Genomic DNA, 20,489 nt, shown 5'->3' on the forward strand with positions numbered 1-20,489 from the left:
TAGTTTTGAATTCAGCAGGTGGGGAGCTAAAGATCATGCCTCTCATGGCAATGCCTAAAAGACCTGTAGACTCTGGGTTTGTCCTCAATGATCCCCCAACCCTGCCCTCCCCAAGTATGAGGCCCCCTCCATCCTTCAGGGACAGCCCGGATTCTATCAGGAAGGTCTTGGGGAAATCGATGTGCTGGGGTTCTGGTCACAGAATCCAAGGAAGTAAATGAGCAGCTCACAGGTCTGATGGCCGCAGGGGAGAGTGTTCAGCCTGGAGTCAGGGCTTATATGTGCATCCAGAAGACAAGACCTAAGAACAAAGAGCTCAGCAAAACAGGCTGGATCTGAAAAAACAAGGGGGATGGCTTAGGCAGGATGTAATACAAACTGTCGGTGCTGCTGCCACCCCCCTTCCCCTAACCACTTGATTGCACGCTGGCCAGAAGCTGCTTCTCTCTGCCTGAGGCTGTCTCTGGCCACTAGAGCTTACACTGCATGTGGACTGGGCTGTAAGTACCAGGAAATCAATACCCCCGGAGCAGCCCTCAACCAACGACAGATTGGAGCTGGCGTATACATGCCCCAGCTCCCTCACCACAGTGGGAGAACTCTGGTGTGTTTACAGTGTCCCAGAGGTCCCCAATGGGACATGGTGACTGACTTGACAAGGCACATTTCTTGGTTCCCTTTGCGTCCCTGTCTTACGTCTCTATTTCCCTACCAGAGTTTCTCAGGCTCACCTGCCAAATAAATTACCTCACTTGGCTTCTTATCTCAAGGTCTGCTTCTGGGGCACCCAAATGAAGACTGAGAGTCCAAGCCAGGTCTGATCATCATGATGTCCACTATTAAATCTCTCACATGGCTATGACCCAGAGCCCTCATATTGCTTAACCATCACACCCACAAACATCACATAACTGACCATGGTCCCCAACCTTGACCCATTACTTCCTCGGAATCTTCCTTGTCTGAGTACCAACACTTCAAGATCCAACTCATCTGATCAACCGACCAAAAGGTCTGAGGGCTGCCAGGTATTCCCAGAGCAACCTTCTGGTAACAGTGTCTATGGTTCTGCTGGCTCACTTGTTAATAACTCTAAGGTGGGACTTAGGCAATATGACAGAGATGTTGGACCTGGTGGGGCCTGGCAGCAACCTCCAGTTCACACTGCCAAACCAGATGGCTGCCTCCTCTACCCACAAGGGGGGCCTCCTTGAGATTTCCATTAATGGCTTCTAAAATCTAAGCCAGAGTCTTGCACCGGGAGCAAGCCCCAGATCCTATAGTCCAGATACAAAGAGGCCTGGGAATAAGAAATAGGGTTCAGAGCGGGGTGAGGGGGAATTATGGACATAAAAGAGCTTATAAATGCCATGTGGACATGTCCTGGCTTCTCCTGAACCTATAAGGTGATACTGGAGAATGAGCAAGATCTAGCTATAGAGTCCCTTGGCATGGCTTTTAACTTCAGCCTTGGTACCTAATTGCTGTGTGACCTCAACAAGCCACTTACCTTCACCGGTCTCAGTTTCTTCCTGCACTGAATCTCAAGGATCTGCTTATGGGTCACTTAAGGCTACTGGCTAGCAGCTGAGCTCACTCCTTGCCACACCCTCTGGCCCCATCTCATGGCCTTCCCTCTGTCTACCCTGTGGCCTTATTCCAAAAAGGAGAGAAGAGCCAGGCCTTGCCACCTCCAACTTGCCTTGTGGGCCTCTGTATTTTACTGGAAGTTAAACTGACCTCCCCAAGGTCTCCCTGCATTTCACTGAAACCCCAGAACCAAACACAGGTAGATGAGGCCACCGGAATCCAGCTCCTTACCTCTACCCTCCTGATGTCCCTCTCAGAGTTTCTTAAGAACCACATAGGGGAAAAATCTCAGGGCCAAACAGATGTTCAAGTTCAGCTCAGAGGCCTCAGCTCCTGAATCTTACTGATTAGACATGATGTTATGGCAAGTTGAAACAAGGTTAGACAATGAGAAGTTCCCAGCAACAAGGACCAGAGACACTGAGCAAACAGCAGTGGAGTAGCCTGGTCTCAGGTGGGTGTGGGTCTGACAGGAGAAAGATGAGCTAGATCACTTCCACAGTGCAGTCCCTGGCTTCCAGTATGGACCCTCAGTTTCTGACCTAAAAATCAGGAGGGTCCTCAGAATGCTCCTATGGCTATGACTCAAAGGAGCTACCTGCTAGTGGAAAGAGGTACCAAGCAACAGAAATGAACAAACTCGGGCAAGCATGAGTGGTGGGGGGAGGGGGAGGGAACAAGAGCAGATGAGAAGTGGGACCCCTCATGAACGTCTGTCCCTTCCTTGTGCCTCTCGGTCTTCTCTGAGGTTCCTTCTGGGCATCCTCAGAGCGCTCAGAGCCGCCCAGCCCACTTGAGCTAGCCTGGCAGGGAGGGGTGATAACAGCGTTCCACATCCATCTAAATCCTTTCTCATTTCAAGAGATGCCAACGGGCCCTGAGGTGGGGATTTGTGGTTAAGACTACTCATTACCTACCCAATATCCATTCTCCTCTTCTAACTGAACCTCATGTTTTCTTAGGTGAGAATGTGCCCATCTAAAAGACTTCATTTCTCAGCCTCCCTTGCAGCTAAGACTAGCCAGTGCAATGTACGCAGAAGTCATTGGAAGGGGGCCCCTGGAAAAGTTCTTTAACAGAAGCTGACTCAGCTGGTAGGTCCACCCTTTTATGATGTTCCTCCCTTCCTCCTGCCTGGAATGTGTCATGATGGCTGAGCCCCAGCAGCCCTTTGGCGACTTTGAGGCAAAACACTCTATGGCTGGAGTTCTTTAAAAATACATTTATATCCCAAAGCCTGGTTCTTACTCCCAGACATTCTGATTTAATTGCTATGGGGTATGACCTAGGCATTGGGATTTTTAAACACTCACCAGGTAATTCTAACATGTGGCAGAGTTTGAGAAGCACCACTCTAAGAAGGAGAGCAGAGCAATAAGATGGAAGGAGTCTGGATCTCTAGTGACCAAGGAGTCACCATAGCAGTCATGGAGAGCCTACCTCTTGACTTAAGAAGGTCAACTTTAATTTGTTGGAGGCTCTGTAGTTGGGTCTTTGTTTCTGGCAACAGAATGTGATGTCTATCTGATATAGAACCGAGGGTCCTCACGCTGCTCCCATCTGCCAGCCCATCCTCCACAACACAGGCTGGGGAGTAAAAAATGGCCAGATACCACCCTCAGGAACCTCATACATGGGGCAGCAGGCAGACCCTAGACTTGGCACGAGCCAGGCTTGAGTTCAAATCCTTACTTCACTACCTGTTAATCGTACAGCCTTGGGTAAGTCACTCAAGCTTCTCTATCTGGAAAATGAGGGCTGTGGAAAAGACTGCATTCTCCCATTTCCCTGTGAGCTCCTTGGAGGCAGGTGCCCTTCCCCTCTGCAGCCCCGGCACCCACCACCCTTTCAGACACTTAGCAGATACTCATTAAATATTTGCTTGGTTTACGCTGAATGGCTGTGACATGGCCCAGCTCTGAAATTTTCATTTTCTCTAAACCAAAAAGAGAAAAGAATAAACAACAGGGCAACATTTCAAAATGGTAACAGAATTTACCTACTGAAAATCAATGAAAAGAGTTTCTGGGGCAGTGTCCTTCTGGCTCTCGAGGTTCGGGACTGGAAATCCCCCGGTTCCAAGCAGGGGGAGGGGCCGGTCCCCCAAGCCCGTGACCTGGACTTGCCAGTTAGAACTATTAAACTAGAAAGCCCTCCCTGCTCATCATTTCCAAAATAATAAGTGTGGGTTGTTGTTGTTATTGTTTTTTAAAGACCCCAGGGTCCAGATAAGCTTGGCTGAATCAAAGCTTGGGCGGTGACCTGGAAAACCCAGAAATGCCCTCAGAAAGCCCAAGGGAAGAAGACATCTGTTTGGGCCTGACTCATTCGGATGCACGGTCTACACCAGCTGTGCCCAAGAATCAAATGGAGAGCTCTTTACGAACACAGCTGCCTTGATGCCACCTGCAGAGCTTCTGATTCGGGAGGTCTGGGGGTGGAGCCAGGCATCTGTTGTTGGAAAAGCTCTCCAGGTGGTTCTGAGATGCCCCTGGGGTTGAGAACCACTTCTCTACACAGCTTCCAACCCTCCAGATAATCAAAGTCTTTTTCAGCTGAGTTTCTGGCACTAGAAAGGAACCAACAAGAGCCTGGGGTGGAATCTGCAAAGCTGGCCAAGCAGCGCCCTCCTGCCCGCCCAAGTCACTACCCACTGACGGAGACCACCGCCCCTGCGGCCCCAGCTTCCCACGGGCAGGAGGCCGGGTCCAGGGAGCAGGGACTGTGGTTCAGCCCCTCCCCGGCCGGCCACGTTTCTTAAAAGCACAGCCTGCACCTCCTGCTTCCACACACCACCCACACCCGGGGCTCCCTACCATCTGCCTGCCACCCCCTCTGCTCTCGGGAAACACAGTCCCCAGAGTTTACCTGAGAGTTTACAAAGCGTTATCACTGTCGGGCTTCTCTGTAATCCCAAGAGGCGGGCATGCCTGAACCAGCCTTCCAGAGAGGGAAACTGAGGCTCAGAAGCGAGGCTCCGGGGCCAGAGCCCTGCACAGGCAGCAAGTTACCCACTTGGCCCTCCAACCCAAGTTGGCCATTTGAGTCCAGCGTCTCTCCTGCGTGCCCTTGGTATTTGAAGAGCAACGCGGACCAGCAGCCCGGGCAGCACCCAAGAGTGTGTTAGAAATGCAGAATCTCCGCCTAGCCCCAGACCCACTGAATCGGCATCTGCGTTTTCACAAAAGCCCCAGTGGAGTCCTTTTGGATCTCGAGGAGCCCTGCTCAGAGCTGCAGCTGCCTCCCTGCCAACCCCCCAGCCCCTAGACGGCCCTTACTGTCTCCTCCTCCACCTCAGCTCCCACCGACCCCGTCCCTTCTCCTCGCTTCTCCTCGTCCCTGTCCCCTCTTGGGTCTCCTCCCACCTCCCTGATGCCACCTACTCTGTCTCTTTTCATGCCTCCCACCCCCAGGGTGCTGGTCTCAGTCCAGTACCCCTCACTCTACTCTCTCCTCCCTGGCAGTTTTAGTCCATTCACGATTTCAACCCACATCGTTCTGTGCACATAAATCCAGATGTGCAAATCTGCCTCTCACCATGATCTCCCTCCTGAGCGTGAACACTTATGTCCATTTACCCCACCAACATCTCTCCCAGACATCCCACACGGGGATCCCATGAACTTCAAAACTGCACTGGCATTGTTGTTAAAAGAAAACCATGCACTGAGGCCTGGCTGAGAGCCGAGCGCGGGGCTCAGGGCCTCCCAGGCTGTCTCACTGCCTGCTTATCACAAACCCACGCCATGGGTTCGACTGTCTCTATCCGACAAGCAGAAAAGCCATGCCTTCCACAGCTGAGGTAACTTCTCAGGCTCTCGTAGCTGGTGCAGGGCAGAGCTGGGGTTCGGACCAGGTTTCTTACCCAGAAGTCCCAGCTCTTAACTCCGTCACTCCATTGCCCCAAACCTGCCTGCCTTCCATGGCCCTTGCTGTACCTCACCGCCATTGTGTGCCAAGCCTCAGAGCCATCGGCAGCCCCAACTCTTGCCTACACTCTTCCTGAAGCACTTGTGGAAGCTAATGATCATATGGTCTCATTTCTTGCCTTTTCCCACAATCTCTAAGTGGATCCCTTCCCCCATACCCAACCCCCTACAGCCCATTCTCCGCAGGGCAGCCAGAGGAATTCTATTTAAAAAGTGTCAGTTCATGTCCCTCTCCTGCTCAAACCCCCCCCCCATGGCTCCCCACATCTCTCAGAATACAAGCCAACATCCTTACATAGCCTTCAAGACTGCTAACAACCTGGCCCACTAACCCTCTAACACCCACCTCCCAACGCCCCTCCCCATCGATCACTGGGCTCCAGCCATACTGGACGCCTCCTTGTTGCTAAACGGGCCAGGCACGCTTCTACCCCAGAGTCTTTGCACTGGCTAATCTCCTGCCTGGAATATCCGTCCTGCAAATATCCACCAGGCCTCCTCCCTCCGCATCTTCAGATCTCTGGTCAGGTGGCACCTACACAAGGAGGCCTTCCAGCCACTGTATTTGAACGTGAACTGCAGTCGACCACTCCTTGTCCCCTTGGCTCCTTTACCCTTTCTCATAGAACCCATTGTCATACGATGCATTACATACTTGTTCATTGTTTACTGCCTATCTCTCCTCGGTTTGAATGCAAAGTCTCCGAGAGTAAGAGCATGTTTCTCTCGCCAGATATCTCAAGTGTTCCATCCAGGGCCTTCACTCAGGTGTTTGTTCAATGACCACAGTCCTTGTACCCACTCCCTCCTGTCCATCCTCCCAGCCACCACCCTGGATCAAGTTCTCCCTATGGCTTCCCGGGACAACTCCAGGACCTCCTGCCCAGTCTCCGGCCTCCTGGCCATATCCTCTTTAAAACACGCAGCTGCACAGCGGCCTGAAAGATGGCTCACGTCAGCCCATTTCTCTGCTTGAGAACTTCCTGGCAGCTTCTCCCACACCCAGGATTCCAGCCTACTCCCCCCAAGCACAGGCTCTGTAATCAGCTCTGGGTTGGAGCCCAGCTCTGTCACTCGGACAAGTGACTTCATCTTCCTGAGCCCTCAGTTTACTTTTTGGTAAAAGGGGCTGACAATGACTCACTCAAGGGGCGGTGGTGAGGATTAAAGACAATACACGTTTGTGATCTCAGCCTCTGCAGGAAACGTGAGCGGTTGTTATTATTGTTCCTTAGCGGTTCCAACTCTAACTGCCCAGTCCTTTTCAGCCTGTCCTCCAGCCCAACTGCGTGGGGGCAGAGGCATTGAAACAGTGAGGCAGGCACACGACACTTACACGCCTATAAGGGATTGTTGTTAAAACCAATGAGTCTCCTTGAAAGATTCATTCCTCTTTGCACGAAAGGATGCCTGAAAGAACCCTCACCAAATGCATGGCGGGGTGTCGAGTTTTACTTTCCTCCTTATAATTTAATATATTCTCTGATTGTTACATGTTACTCATTGACTTGGGGAAAAGAGAGATTTCATTGTTTAAAAAGGATTCCTCTGTGTTAAGCATTGCTCTTGCCTCCTGTATCAGCACTGAAACGTAATTGGGCCCCTTCATACCCAGTTCCTGCCATGGCAGCTGCGTGCCTGCAAAGCAGAGTCTTCTGAGAAGGGGAGGAAGACGAAGAACAGGGGCCACACCCCAGGTTCACAAAGAGGCAGCTCTGCAAGGGCAACAGTCCCTGCTCTGTATACAGCCCCACCTGGGCAGGATCCCACAGAGCTGAGCCCCACCACAGAGCTCTCCTGTGGCACTAGGGGCAGGACGCGTGGCTTTGGCCACAGGCAAGTGCCGTGGGACACTGGGGTGAGTACGTAGGAGGTGGAGGGGGCCCAGAGCTTCAGCCGGCCCTAGGGAGCCCTGATGGACCCCAGGCTGAGGAATTGGACTAACTCTCAGCCCACCAGGAAGCCTGAGGCCCAGGGAAGCCCAGGAAAGGCAATGTGGTGGCCAAGCCCTCCCCCTGCTGGCCACATCTGGAGTGGCAGTGCCAACAGCAGGGGGCAGCGTCCCCAGGCTGCTATACACACTCCCTGCACCTGGGGCCAAGTCAGGCTCAGGTGTCCAGAGGCAGGTAGGGGGCAGGGCAAGGCTCTCCCAGTCCCGCTGTGTTGCAGGGGCATCTCCTAACCCAACATGGAGATGGAAGGCAGGTGGCAGATAGGCGAGGGTGGGGGGGCTGAGATGCAGAGTAGTCGTGGGGGGGTGGGAGGAGGTGGCCCAGAGGGGTCCTCCATACTTCGGCCTGTCCCACTCCTCCCATGCCTCCTGGGCGGCTGGAGAAGCTGGGGTTGCTCCCACTGCCGAGATTTCCACTCCCGCCCCCAGATATTGATTTCCTGCATCATTCATTTGCCGGGCCTTGGCGGCCGTGATTAGCTCCCTCTATTCTCCCTCCGGAGCAACACCCACCCCCACCCACCCCGCCTGTTCTTCCCTGTTCTAGCAAAGCAGAGCTAATACCAGGCTCTAAATGAGGCTTTGCCACCCAGCCCCGGCAACTCACAGCCAAGCCTGGCCAATTACAAGTGGGCCCTTGGCATGGCCCCAGCACACCCCCTCAAGGGTGCTTTCCTGGCTAATAACATTCTCTCTAACCACCCCCTCACCAGGGCCCCCAGCCAGTCAGGAAACACAGATTCCCAGCCTGCAGTGTAGGATGGGACATCATGCCGATCTTGACCCAAAGTGGGGCTCTCCAGCCTGCTGCTGGGCCTGGGGAGCCCTTGGCTGGCTCACCGGCCAACATCAACTTCAGCGGGGAAATGTGGGGGGCGGGGCAGGGAGACAGTGCTGGCAAGGCAAACAAACCAGCCGGCTTTGGTGGAACAAGGCCCCGTCTCTCCCTCATGCTGTTTCTGTAACTGGGGAGGAAGAAGGAACAGAGGTTTGAACCTTCTTGAGGACATTTAGAAAACCCCAAGCCTTCTGTTAGCCCTAGGGGACCAGAATTTTCTGATGCCATGCCTTCTCCAGGGGGAGAGTCAGATACGGACAGCTAATCTCAAGGCACATGATAGAAACTCTAGTGAAAATTCCCCAGAGTGCCCACACCCAGATCAACACCCAGAAGATGGTACTGGGAGACACACTTCCTGAAATTCCTTCTCTGCACCCCTCAGTGGAGGGGAAAAAAACCTGACTTGGTGATAATTCTGTAAGCTATGTTGCTCTTGTCAAATTATTCAACATCTGTCTTCATGTTCCCACAAAAATTAGCATAGGATAGTAGTTTCTGATGACACCTTTGGTGAAATATTTTGACTTCCACCAGTAAGTTGCAAACAACCTGTCTTAAGGATAATGTCAATTCCTACTCCTGCATATTAAATAATCCAAGGGTTTGTTGTGTTTTTGTAAGGGAGAGGAATCCCACCGACCTGCCCTGGCTGGAAGTCCAGCAGCTAGGGGAGGAAAGGAAGCCGGGATGGAGGAGGGGGTGCTTTCTGATGCTCTCCACACGCAGGAGACTCTTCCTCCATCACTCTGGGGCCAGCCCACCTCCCTTGCCAGCCAGAAAACAAATTACAGGATCCACCACGGAGCACAACAAACTGGGCCAGGAGATTGGGAAGCAGGGAGGGAGGAGGGGATCAGCTCCAAATGGACCATCTGGTCCAGTACTCGGCTGCTATAGCATCTGTGCCCCAAAGAAGAAGGGAGGCCACCTGGCCAGACTGAGCGCGCACCTCCCCAGCCCTACTGCAGACAGCAGAGCTCAGTGCCGGCAAGAGGACCCTCAGAGGGAAGCGGAGTATAGGGTTCTGAGTACTTGCCTCCCACCAGCCTCAACAGAGACCCACAGCCCAGGCTAGATCCTGTCGGCTTTGCCCTCCATGTCCTCCTGTTCTTCCTCCCTCTCCTCAATTTAGCTTCCATGTTAATCTGCCCCTCCTTCAGCCACACAGGCCTGGGATAGAGGGGAAGGGGCTGGAGTTCCCTCCCCAGGACACACTTGTTTTCTTTTGTGCCTGGGCTTTAAGCCTCTTCTCTGTTCTCCCTGAGGTCCCCTAGGCTGCCAGCCTAGGGCTCTGTGACTCTCCCTAAACAGAGACCCTCAGAGTATGCCCCACTACCTTGCTGGAAAACATCCTAGACTGACTTATTGGAGGAAAAGAATTTCAAAAAACATTTCCTCAACCTCCCCCCCCCCCCCATGGCCCTTCATTCCTACAACAAATGTTTGCCCAGCTTCTGCTGTGTGCCCGGTACCACGTTGGATGCCAGGATACAATGATGGACACAAGTGACCATCCCTCACCCCTACACTCTACTCTTTCTCGAGCTGCTTTATCTGCTTTGGACGGAGAGGGAAACTGGGAGGGCAGAAGGACTACAGTCCTACAATTGTTCCCTCTTCTGCTGTCTCTGGCCAAAGCTTCTAGCATCACAAAGAACTCAGCAGCCTCTTGCCGTCCTCCTTCTCCTACTAGATTGTCACTTCTCTCCATCAACCTCAATGAAGACACTCCACTCTGCAATTCCTCTGAGGCCCCAGGCTTCTTTGGAGCCAACACCCCAAAGGCGCTGTCACCCCAGGGCCCGGGGCTGGCCCCAGTACACCCAGCTCACCTTGATTTGCTCCAAATGGAGAGCAACGAAAAGGGAGACCCAGGCACACGAGGGAGGAGAAACTACAGAAAATAGGGGGCAGATAAGCCAATGGCTAAATCCTGGCCCCAAGTCCTCTGAAATCAGAGCCCGCAGACACCACCCCTATCTCCCCCACCCCACCCCCACTGCCCTCATTGCTGGGGCTTCCAGGCTAGGCTCAGAGGACCTTCCTCAACAAGGGCCCTGTGTAGCCCTGGAGAAGGCTGGAAACGCTGGAGGGGATAGAGGAGAGGGATGGCCAGGAAACAGGTTGGCCAGATCTCCCAAGGACATTTGGAGGGAGGAGCAGGGTAGAGGACAGACAGCAGGGAATAGTGCGAGGTCTCTGTCACTCTCAGAGCCCCTGAGGTGTGGGGAGCAGGGGGCAAAGACCTCAGTGACATCCCTCCTTAGGCCAGCTCTTGAGGCAGTGAGGCTACTAGGAAACCTTGGGGGAAAGAGGAAAGAGGACTCCCGCCCCCTAAACCCCCGGTATCTTCCTCTGCCCTAGGGAGGCCTCTGGGGCCAGGTCAGTGGCCTCCTCCCTACAAGCCCTCTCCCTCCTCAGTCTCCGCGCTCCTCCTCCCCCTTCCCTCTCCTGGCCTCTGTAAAGGGCCAGGCAGTAAGAGACACACAAACTAATTAAGAAGTAGAGTTTGGCCAGATGCCTGGGCCCGCCTCCCCAGGGAATTAAGCCAAAGCCAGCTAACTGTGTAGGGCGGGGAGCATGTCACCTCCCAGACACCCCTCAGGACACCCCTGCCTCTTGGGAGGCACAGCAAGGCCAGCCGCCCCCAGAAGGGAACATTTAGCATCTGCACTTGAGGCTGGCAGGTGTATGCCCAGCGCCATGGTGGGGGGGCAGCTGGGGGGACAATACCTCTGCCTCTGCACCCACAGAACGAGTCAAACTCTCCTCTGATCTAAAGATGAACAATCAGACCCTGGGCCCAGGGGAAGAGGGACAGGGACCTCTCCCCACCCCAGCTACACACGATTACAAAGTGACCCACACAGACCACCCTGCAGTCAGGAGAAGGCAAAGTAAGGACCACTGGGCCCCGAGACGGACTTTTTCGCGCTCTAAGGTCAGGGTACAGAAGCCTGCTAGAACTCCGAGGGAGGGTCTCTGAGAAGGGGGAGCTCTGGACGATCGTGCACAGATGATGTCTGCTCTCGGGACCTTTCCCCGGGGAACACCCTCTGGAGAGTCTGGAGAAGGGACACCCAGCCAGAGTCCCCTGAGCGCCAGAGAACACGGCGTAGGGACGCAGGAGCAGAGCTGCGTGGCAGGAGGCAGAGTTTGAACACGTAGCCCTATGGGTGCGTGCAGTGTTCGCGTTTTCTGGGGACGGTGGCTGAATGTGTCCGTGTGTGCGCTCAGGGAGAAGGAAGGTGGGGCTGGGATTTTGTAGCTGAGAACCGGGGACTGGAGGAACTGGCTCAGGCGAGGTTCGAAAACGGATGCCGGGGTTTTAGGCACCCAATCCGGGGGACGCTGGCATTCGCTCTGGCCGTCAAGAAGCGAGTAAAAAGAAGCGAAGCCGCAGCGAGAGCCGGGAAGGCGAGTCCGCCGCCCGGCCGTGGTGCCGGCAGCCAGCTCACCCGCCAGCCACGCGCAACTCCGGATCGTGCATCGCTCGGCTTCTACTCCCGCCGAGCCAGGGTAGGACCAGGTTTCCGTGCAAGTCGCTGCCCCAGGCCCAGGTTTGGGGTCTGTCAGGATCTCCCGAGCCGACTGGGTGTTCTCAAGGGTTCCGAGTCACTCCTGCCCCTGGCAAGGTTTGAGGAAGTGGGTCCCTCCCCCTGGCATCCCCGGCTTCACGCTAGACCCTACGACCCGTCTCCGTGCTCCGAAACAGCTAGCTCGATCTCCTCGCGCCCTGAGAAGGGCGGGGACCCGGGCATCCACTCCAGAGTCCGAGCCGGGGTCCCCACCAAACCCCGGCAGCGCGCTCTTTGCGCGTCTTGCAAAGTTTCCGCGCGGTGCTAAGCCAGCATGGAGCGGGACGCGGGCTCTTACCGTAGACTCCTTGTCCCCGGCAGTGGAAGGGGATCAGGGCCAGAAGTAGAAGGCAGGTCACCTCCATCTTCACGGCCGGTGCTTCATCCCCGCGAGGCGGCGCAGCCCGAGAGGTGGCGGGGGGCGCATCCGCCGGGGCCCCGCGATGCCCCCTGCGTCCCCCCCTCCCCCGAGAGGCGACGGAGGGGGCGGCGGCGGCGACGGAGACCAGGAGACTGAGGAGGCGGCGGTGGCGGCGGCGGCGACCCGGGTTTCTCCTCTGGCGGGGCCGCTGCCCGCGTGGGGACGCAGGGGGCGCTGGCCCGGCCCCGGGTGCCTTGGCGCGCCCGGCGCAGCAGCCAGCGCCCCGGCCCGAGGAGCCCGGCCGCCGATGCGCCCGGGGTCCCCAGGGCTGTCTGCTCCGTGTGCTGGGCGCCAGGGACCCCTCTGCGGCGGCGGGGGCGCTTCGATCCAACAGGCCACCGACGACTGACAAACTTGTCGTTTCCCCGCCCAGGGGACGCCTCTCCGTGGAGCGGGGACGGGAAGGCCCGGACTTCGCTCGGGGTTAATCCGCTGTCACCAGTCCTGCGGCGGGTGCTGGGGTCTCAGTAGCCCGACCCAAGTGGGCCGGGTTGGGCGCCCTCCCGGAGGCGAAGGAGCCCCGGCCCCCGGCCCTCCTGAGCGGGGGAGCAGCGCTGGCTGGGTTCGGCCGAGGGGCGAGAGCCACGGGTCCCCAGGTCCGCGAAGTTAACCAAGCCACCGAGGAACCCCGGGGAGGAATCGCGCCCCGGCGCCCCCGCGGGAATCAGGAGAGCAATTCCAGCCAAGAGAGACCCCAGAAAGCGGGGAAAGGCGGAAAGTTTGAGTCGTTTGAAAAATATTCGCGCTCTCGGCGAGGCCGGGGCTGCGGCGCGGGCGCCGCTCGCCGCCTCCGCTCGCCGCGCTTCGCTCCCGCCGTCTGGCCGCGGCCGTGGCGCTCCCGCGCTCGATGCTCTCCGGAGAGCGGGGCTGCGCCGCGCCCCAAGTTGGTCGTCCCCGCCCCCGCCCGGCGGCCTCGGCCGGCGGGGGCCCCGAACGGGCGGGGCCGGGCCGGGCTCCCGGGCGCAGCGGCCGCTGGGCTCGGGGCCGCGTGAGCGCTCCGTTCGCTCGGCAACTTGGGCTTCGCTGTGCTGCTTTTTCCCCCCTCGGAGCTTTTCATTCCGCGCTCCCCCCGCCTCCCTCCCTCCCTCCCTTCCTCCTCCCTCCTCCTCGCGTCTCCTCGTTCGGTCTCTCGCTCTCCCACCCTTTGTCGCTCGCTCTCCTGTTTGATTCCCCTCCAGTTAAAAAAAGGAGCCAATTAAAGGCAGCCCAGCTCGCCCGGCCCAGCCTCTGTCCAATTTCCTCGCCTCCCCCAGGACCAATTAGAGAAAACAAAACAGGGCTGGGGGAAGCAGACTGCCTGCTTTCTTCTCTCTCTCTCTCTCTCTCTGTTTTTCTCTCTCTCTGCCCCTCCCCGTTCTCTCCTCTCTCCGCCCCCCCCACCCCCCCGGCAGGAAAATGTCAGAAAGCAGAAATGGATCCATCTATCCCGAGGACAGTGGCGGAGGGACGTGGGTTTCGGCGCGGGCTCTGCAGCCGCGCGCTCGCACGCGCGCTCTTCGCCCGCCCTTGCACACCCAGACTGGCTGCCGAGCCGGGTGCACCGATTCCAGTATGCTCGCGGGGCAAGCACGGCCGTTCGCCCCGGGGACCGAAGCCTGCGGGGCAGTGCACACTTAGTATATGTTTTGCACTTTTGGTGGTCGGAACTAAAGCGGGGTTCGGAGGGAAAGGCCACGGGCCCGCCTCTTTTGGGGTCCTGCAGGCGCGCGAGCCGGCCGCCAGCGGTCTGCAGGGCTGTCTGCGCGGCCCCGGAGTCCCTCCGCCCCCGACCGAGCCCCCGCCCCTTTCCAGGCAGCCGCGGCCTCTCCCTGCGTAGGGCGTGGGGGCCACCCGCACCGCAGCTGGCGGAGCCGGGGGCGGAGAGCGCGCGCTTGGAGCTCCTGCCCTTGCCTCGGCCCACAGGTTGCCAACAGGTTTGTCCGCAGGACCCCGCTGCCGGAGCTCCCCTAGGCCACCCACATTCTCCCCGGCTCGCCCCTGTCTCTCCCCCCATCCTGCCTCTCCTTAGGACCTCAGGCGCCCCCAAGCGCCCCAGGGGCGCACTCTCTTCCGGTAGCCAAGCCCCGCGGCCCGCTCCAGCTGCGGGGGTCCGGCACTCCGGAACTCCGCTACCTCACCCAGGCTCCCGGAGCAGGGGTGGGGACAGCGCTCCTCCCAAACGCCAGCGGGGAGGAGCCGTAGGCTGGGAAGCCAGGTTGGGCGGCCTCCCCTGCGCCTCCGATCGCGTCCCCCCACCCGGGTCCTGCTAATCTCACCTGCTCCACCTGTCGCCGTTATTTATCTCGGCTGGTGCGCAAGACTGTATTAGGGCGGCCCGTGGGATCGCGGACGACCGCAGCAGCTAACAAGCGGGGAGATTATTAACCCTCCTTCCCCCACTCCCCGGAACTGTTCAGTATCTTGGCTGTGATGGTGGTTCCGCGACTCTATGCGTTTGCCAAAACTCAAAGAACTTACACCAAAAAAGGTTTCATTTTTCAATATGTAAAATTAAAACATAAATTTAAAAAATAATAAACCCCACCCCATCCCAGGCCCATTTCCTGCTAGGTCTCTCCTCCCCTGACCCTCGAGGGACTGACTTCTCACAGGAGAACGTGCCGGGCAGCAGTGGGAGGTGTTGGGAGAAATGCCAGGCCGCGGTAGGGGGATGTGCCATCCACTGACACCTTCTCGGTTCCCTTTCTGTCCATTCTGGGAAGTCCCAAAACATCTAAAGAATCTTATTCTCCAGCCCACGTCCAATTGATTGCTCCTTCTTCCTTCCCCTCCCCCCTTTCTCTCTCCTTCCTTTCCTGTGGATCCAAGGCTGAATAAGGCCATCTGATTTAGTGCTGGGCACCCAACAGATGCTAGCTGCAGATTTGTTAAATGAATGGATGAGTGATGCCCCTCATAGGCCAGATACCACAGACCTAGGATACCCCCAAAAGAAAAATCCATTTTCTGTTCCACCGGGCTACAGAGCTATCAGGCCTCTTCCCACCTACCTCCCCCACCCATTCTAAAAAGGAAGTGGCACCACTTGAGGGTGTGGTGATGACTATTTTCTTTTATTGTCATCTTCCTACTGTTCAAAAATTCCTAGAAACCCTCACCACCTCCAGGAAGCTCTCAGGGAGTGATCACAATGATTCCTGCTCTTCTTGGCTTTGCGCATTCTGAACTGAATGACCATGTGTCCAAGCCAGAGGAGACTACCTTCCTATTTTCCAGTCAGCCGGTCCAGCCCCCCCAAACACCAGTTAATTGCTCCTCTTTGGCTTTGGGGTGTTTTACTGAGGGACGGAACCCCACTGACTCAGCTGATGTACTCTTGAGCACATACACTGGCCTGAAGGAGAGAGAAGACTCATGGTCAGGGAGAGACCAGGAGGAGGGGGGAGCCGGGCTGGGATTGAACATTTGCTGTAGCGAATTCACTTGTGAATATTCTGCAGCTAATTGTATGCAGTGTAAGAACCTTGACAGCCTGTTTGTGTTGCATGTAAATTCAGCCATCTCCTCCCCCAAGTGTGCCTGGCCTGCTGCCTCTGACACAGCCCTGTGTCTGACAAGGGGAGGCAACCAGGGAGAAGGAAAAAAGCACTAGACTTGGGAGCCATCAGTCCTACGTTCCAGTCATAACCTCTCTAGGCCTCAGTTTCCCCAACTGTAATGTGAGTAGGATCCCTATCTACAGAGTGGTTGTTAGATGTAAGTAATAATAACAGCTGATACCCCAGGCCAGGTACTGTTCTAAGCCCTTCATGTGGATAACTATTTAATCCTCATAACAACTATGGGAGATAGGACTGTTATTCTCATAGAATAACATAGAACGATTTAGTGACTCACATACCTGCTAAATGGCTTTGACCTAGGTAGCTTGGCTCCTTGACCTTGTTCTTTCCCACTGTTCTATACTGAAGAAACGTAAGGACCTAGGTGTCTAAAATGTTTTCACAAGAAGTGTTTCCTAGACTTTTCACACACACAGAACAATCCACAGGGCCCCAAAATGGGCTGTTGGCGGTGGGTGGACAGCACATGAGCTCTAGACCCCTGGACCTGAGGCCGACTGAGGTTGGGCTGCCTGGAGGTGCGGTGGTCAGCACCTGACTGCCAACTCCTGGCTTCCATCCAGGATACTGAGATTCTTTTGCCCCAGAGAAAACCCAGCCCTTGGGCTCCAGGAGGTTTCAGGAACTAGCTGCTGGTTGAGGGGGTGTGTGCCACGCCAGGGAACCAGGAATGCCAGATCTTGGCCAGGCAGGGTAGCTCAGGGCTTTTGTTGTGAGAGCTCCTTATAAGAAAGCTCCCCCATCTCCTGCCCAAAGGAACTCAGAGCCTGGGAGAAGAGAAGAGAGGGAGAGAGAGCTAGAAGAATTCTGTGGGAATGGTGTCGTGGCTTGCTAGGGAAATTGTCTCTGAAAATCGTACAGTGGCAGGAATCGATTCAATCTCAGGGCAAGACACTTTCTGGTTAGGGGGGTGAAGGCTGGCTGGGGTGGGAGGGGGTGAAGGCCGAGGAGAGTTATGACCCCACTGAAAGACCAGTTTATTAATTCAGGCTCTAACAAATGGCCAATTAATGGTTCCAGCAGCTAATTAGTAAGCAGTTAACTCCTGTTATAAAACGTGTGCTCCAGACTGGTGACAGTGCAATCCCGCAGTGAAGCCTTGGAGAGGAGGGGCCCCGGAGACTTGTGACACCCAGGTTCTGTAGCTCCCCCCACTCCCTCTTCCTTCCAAACTGCCTGCAGACCCTCTGCTCTGGAATGCAGGCTTCCTGAGAGCGGAGACTCCGTCTGTTCACCATTCGTTCACGTAGCAAGCATCTCCTGCTATGTGCCAGGGTCCACTCAAGGCACCGCAGATTCAATGTGAAAACTAACAAGAACCTCTGCCCTCAGGGAGCTTATATTCTAGTGAAGAGACAGACAACAGACTATGTAAATAAGGAAAATAGATAGTATTTAGACAGTAAGGACAATGCTACAGCTAGAAGAGGAGTAGGAATGACAGGGTGTCTGGACAAGATTCCATTGACATTGGAGTCATGCCCTTAAGGAAGAGAGGGGTCCACCTGTGCCAATCTCTGAGGGGAGAACACTGCAGGGAGATGGGGCAGCAGGTGCAAAGGCCCTGTGGTGAGGAGCATTTGGTGCAGCTGAGCAGGTGACGGCAGAGCAGTAGGAGCTGAGATCGGAGAGGTTCAGGGGGCAGGTCCTTTGGGCCTTGGGGTCAATGCAGGAGGTTGGGTTTCACCCCAAGTAAATGGGAGCTATGGCAGGGTTTTGATCGGAAGAGGGAGAGGATCTGACTTTCATTTAGCAGGCTCACTCTGGCTCTGTATAAGGAACCGATTGAAGGGGCTGCCACAGTATCCCTAGCACCTGGCACAGTGCCAGGCACTTAGTGGGTGCCCAATAAATGCTTATCGTATGAACTGGCACCTAAAAAATGATGGGGCTAGGTTGTGAGAGAGGGAGACAATCACTTTTGAAAGCCCAATTTAAATGGGTCCTCTTGTAAATTATTTTACAGCCACCAAGGGTACCCTCACATTGGACCTCTCCAAGGAATCCCACGCCCACTACCCTGCTTGGTCCTTAAAATGTCCCTGTGAGTTAAGGCACCTCCTTCATTTTACAGATGTGAAGACAGAGCCAAAGAGACATTCGCTGACCAGCTTAACAATTAGTTATTGAAAATACCAGTCCCAGGGGCGCCTGGGTGGCTCAGTTGGTTAAGCGACTGCCTTCGGCTCAGGTCGTGATCCTGGAGTCCCGGGATCGAGTCCCGCGTCGGGCCCCCTGCTCGGCGGGGAGTCTGCTTCTCCCTCTGACCCTCCCCCCTCTCATGTGCTCTCTCTCCCTCATTCTCTCTCTCAAATAAATAAATAAATAAAATCTTAAAAAAAAAAAAAAAAGGAGAAGATGCCAGTCCCAGAACGATGGTGGTGGGGATTCAAAAGAGACAGGAGTCCCTTCCCCCTGTCTGGCCACCTTTCCACAAATGTGCCATGCCTCATTGGGGGATCTTCCCTCTCCGGGCTCCAGATTCTCATTTTCACGGTCAGCAGATGTGCCTAGCCTGGCTCTGAGATGGCTCCTCGATCAGACTCCAAAGGCTTATGAGCTGTGTCTGTGGCCTGTTATCTGCATGACACCCTTTCCCCAGCGAGGGTTACCTCAGCTGTCCCGAGCTCCCTTTGTCCACACTACTGTCGGAACAGGGGGGGTTTTGTTTAACTTTTTTGAGCTGATGGTTCATTGGATCAAAAGTAGTTTGGTTTTAACACCAGCTTGGAAAACACATGGTCTTTCCACTCTGAGTGGGTGTAAAGAATACTGATTTACCCAGCTTTGCTTCCCCACTGGGTAGGTCTGGGAAGGAGGTGAATGCGCTGAAAAAGTTGGGTTCTCCTGGCTATTTATTAATTCAACAAATATGTATTGAGCCAGGCATTGTGCCTTCATCATACTGGGTATTCTGCTGAAGACATACAAGTAAAGACACAGCCCTGCCCTCAGGGAGTCCCAGACTGGGGGTGGGGGGACATAACCCTGCCTCAGGGAGCCCCAGTCTGAGGGGAGACACAGCCCTGTCTTCAGGGAGCCCCAGTCTGAGGGGAGACACAGCCCTGCCTCAGGGAGCCAGTCTGAGGGGGAAACACAGCCCTGCCTCAGGGAGCCCCAGTCTGAGGGGTAGACACAGCCCTGCCTCAGGGAGCCCCAGTCTGAGGGGAGACCCAGCCCTGCCCCAGGAAGCCCCAGTTTGAGGGGAGACACAGCCCTGCCCTCAAGGAGCCCCAGTCTGAGGGGGAGACACAGCCCTGCCCTCAGGGAGCCCCAGTCTGAGGGGGAAGACACAGCCCTGCCCTCAGGGAGCCCCAGTCTGGGGGGAGACACAGGCCTGTCTTCAGGGAGCCCCAGTCTGGGGGAGGAGACTGCTACCATAGAGTTATGGATTGTATAAAAATGGAGTCAGGATAGAGATCTAGGAGCAGACACACTGTAACAGTAATAAAGTAATCAGGATGTGGGTAAGGGCTAAGGAGATGGGGAACAAGGAAGACATCCTGCTGGTTACTCTGACTTCCTGGCTCTCACTGCAAGATTGTTTCCTACTTTAAGCCTGGTTGCCTGCAACCTTCCAAGTTTCAACCAAGCCCAAAGGAAGAAGCCTGGTGTTTTATTTGGGTATTTTCCCTAATGCAAATGTCTCTCTGGGCTCCTGGGAACCAGGCCTGTTTGAAGGCGAGACTGTGAAGCTGGCATGTAGCAGTCAGCACCCAGAGGGAAGAAAACCCGCTCTCTCTGGGGTCCAGGCCCCAGCCCAGCAACAAACCCCTTCCCCACCTCAGTCCGCTAGCCTCCCTAGGGACACATCTGGCCAAGGGGATTGCAGAACACTGGAGCTCAGCAACTCTCCCAAGGCTCCAGCTGGGCTTGTGGATGTCCCCCCCACCCCCAGGTTGAGAGCGGCATCTGTGTGGTGTGCCCTGTCCCCACCTGTGCTGTGAGCTCTCGGACAGGTGGATGTCGCTCCCCGGGTCACGCACAGCACCCGGCGCAGGGCTGAGCGCCTGGAAGTCACTTGATGTCTGCTCGTTCAAATGAACTGAACTCACACGAAAACAGGCTCCAGGCAAGACCTGGATTACCAGGATAAGGGAAGCCCAAATTATCCAGACAATATGTAGATGAGGGACAAATACAAATAATAAATATATAAGAAGAAATATGTGTGTTCAGTACAGGCTGCGAGAAAGCAAATTCGCAGGAGAGGGAAGTAGGCAAGGGAGGGCCAGAGGTTTTGGGAAACGCTGTGTAAACAAGGGGCAGGGGACGTGACCCCCCACTTCTGCCTCATTCTGGAATGCTTTCTAGGAGGCGGGGGATGGGGAGCCTCTGCCAGGCTGAAGGGGACTCTGTCCTCTGGCATCTGCCCCCAGGGTCCCAGCGGCCCCGGAGGAAGGCATCAAGTTTCGCTGAGCTGCTCTTTCTCCCCTTCTCCGGGCAGCTCTTAGGAAGCAGTATCAAATGTTCTCCAGCTTGAAGAGTCAGGCTGGGATCTGTGGGGAAAGGAGGAAAGGGCAGGAGGGGGGTGAAACTGAAATCAAGTGGGGGGGAACGGGGCCAGGGCTGGGCCCAGGGACAGGGCAGATATTTCTTCTTGCTTCCTTTCTGTT

The 20,489-nt window shown here is 55.7% G+C and overlaps 1 protein-coding gene across 1 annotated transcript in view; it reads right to left on the reverse strand.

Moving 5' to 3' along the window:
- Positions 1 to 13,114, reverse strand: part of MDGA1 (MAM domain containing glycosylphosphatidylinositol anchor 1) — a 50,717-nt gene extending 37,603 nt beyond the window's left edge. Inside the window, exon 1 of the mRNA XM_081827503.1 lies at positions 12,188 to 13,114. Within this exon, the coding sequence (XP_081683629.1) occupies positions 12,188 to 12,254 (67 nt within the window). The 5' untranslated portion in view covers positions 12,255 to 13,114. The remainder of the gene's footprint in view (positions 1 to 12,187) is intronic.
- Between the last annotated feature and the right edge of the window lie 7,375 nt (positions 13,115 to 20,489).

Source organism: Leptonychotes weddellii, chromosome 8 (assembly GCF_054177405.1).
Source record: "Leptonychotes weddellii isolate Sample4059 chromosome 8, ASM5417740v2, whole genome shotgun sequence".
Taxonomy (NCBI): Eukaryota; Metazoa; Chordata; class Mammalia; order Carnivora; family Phocidae; genus Leptonychotes; species Leptonychotes weddellii.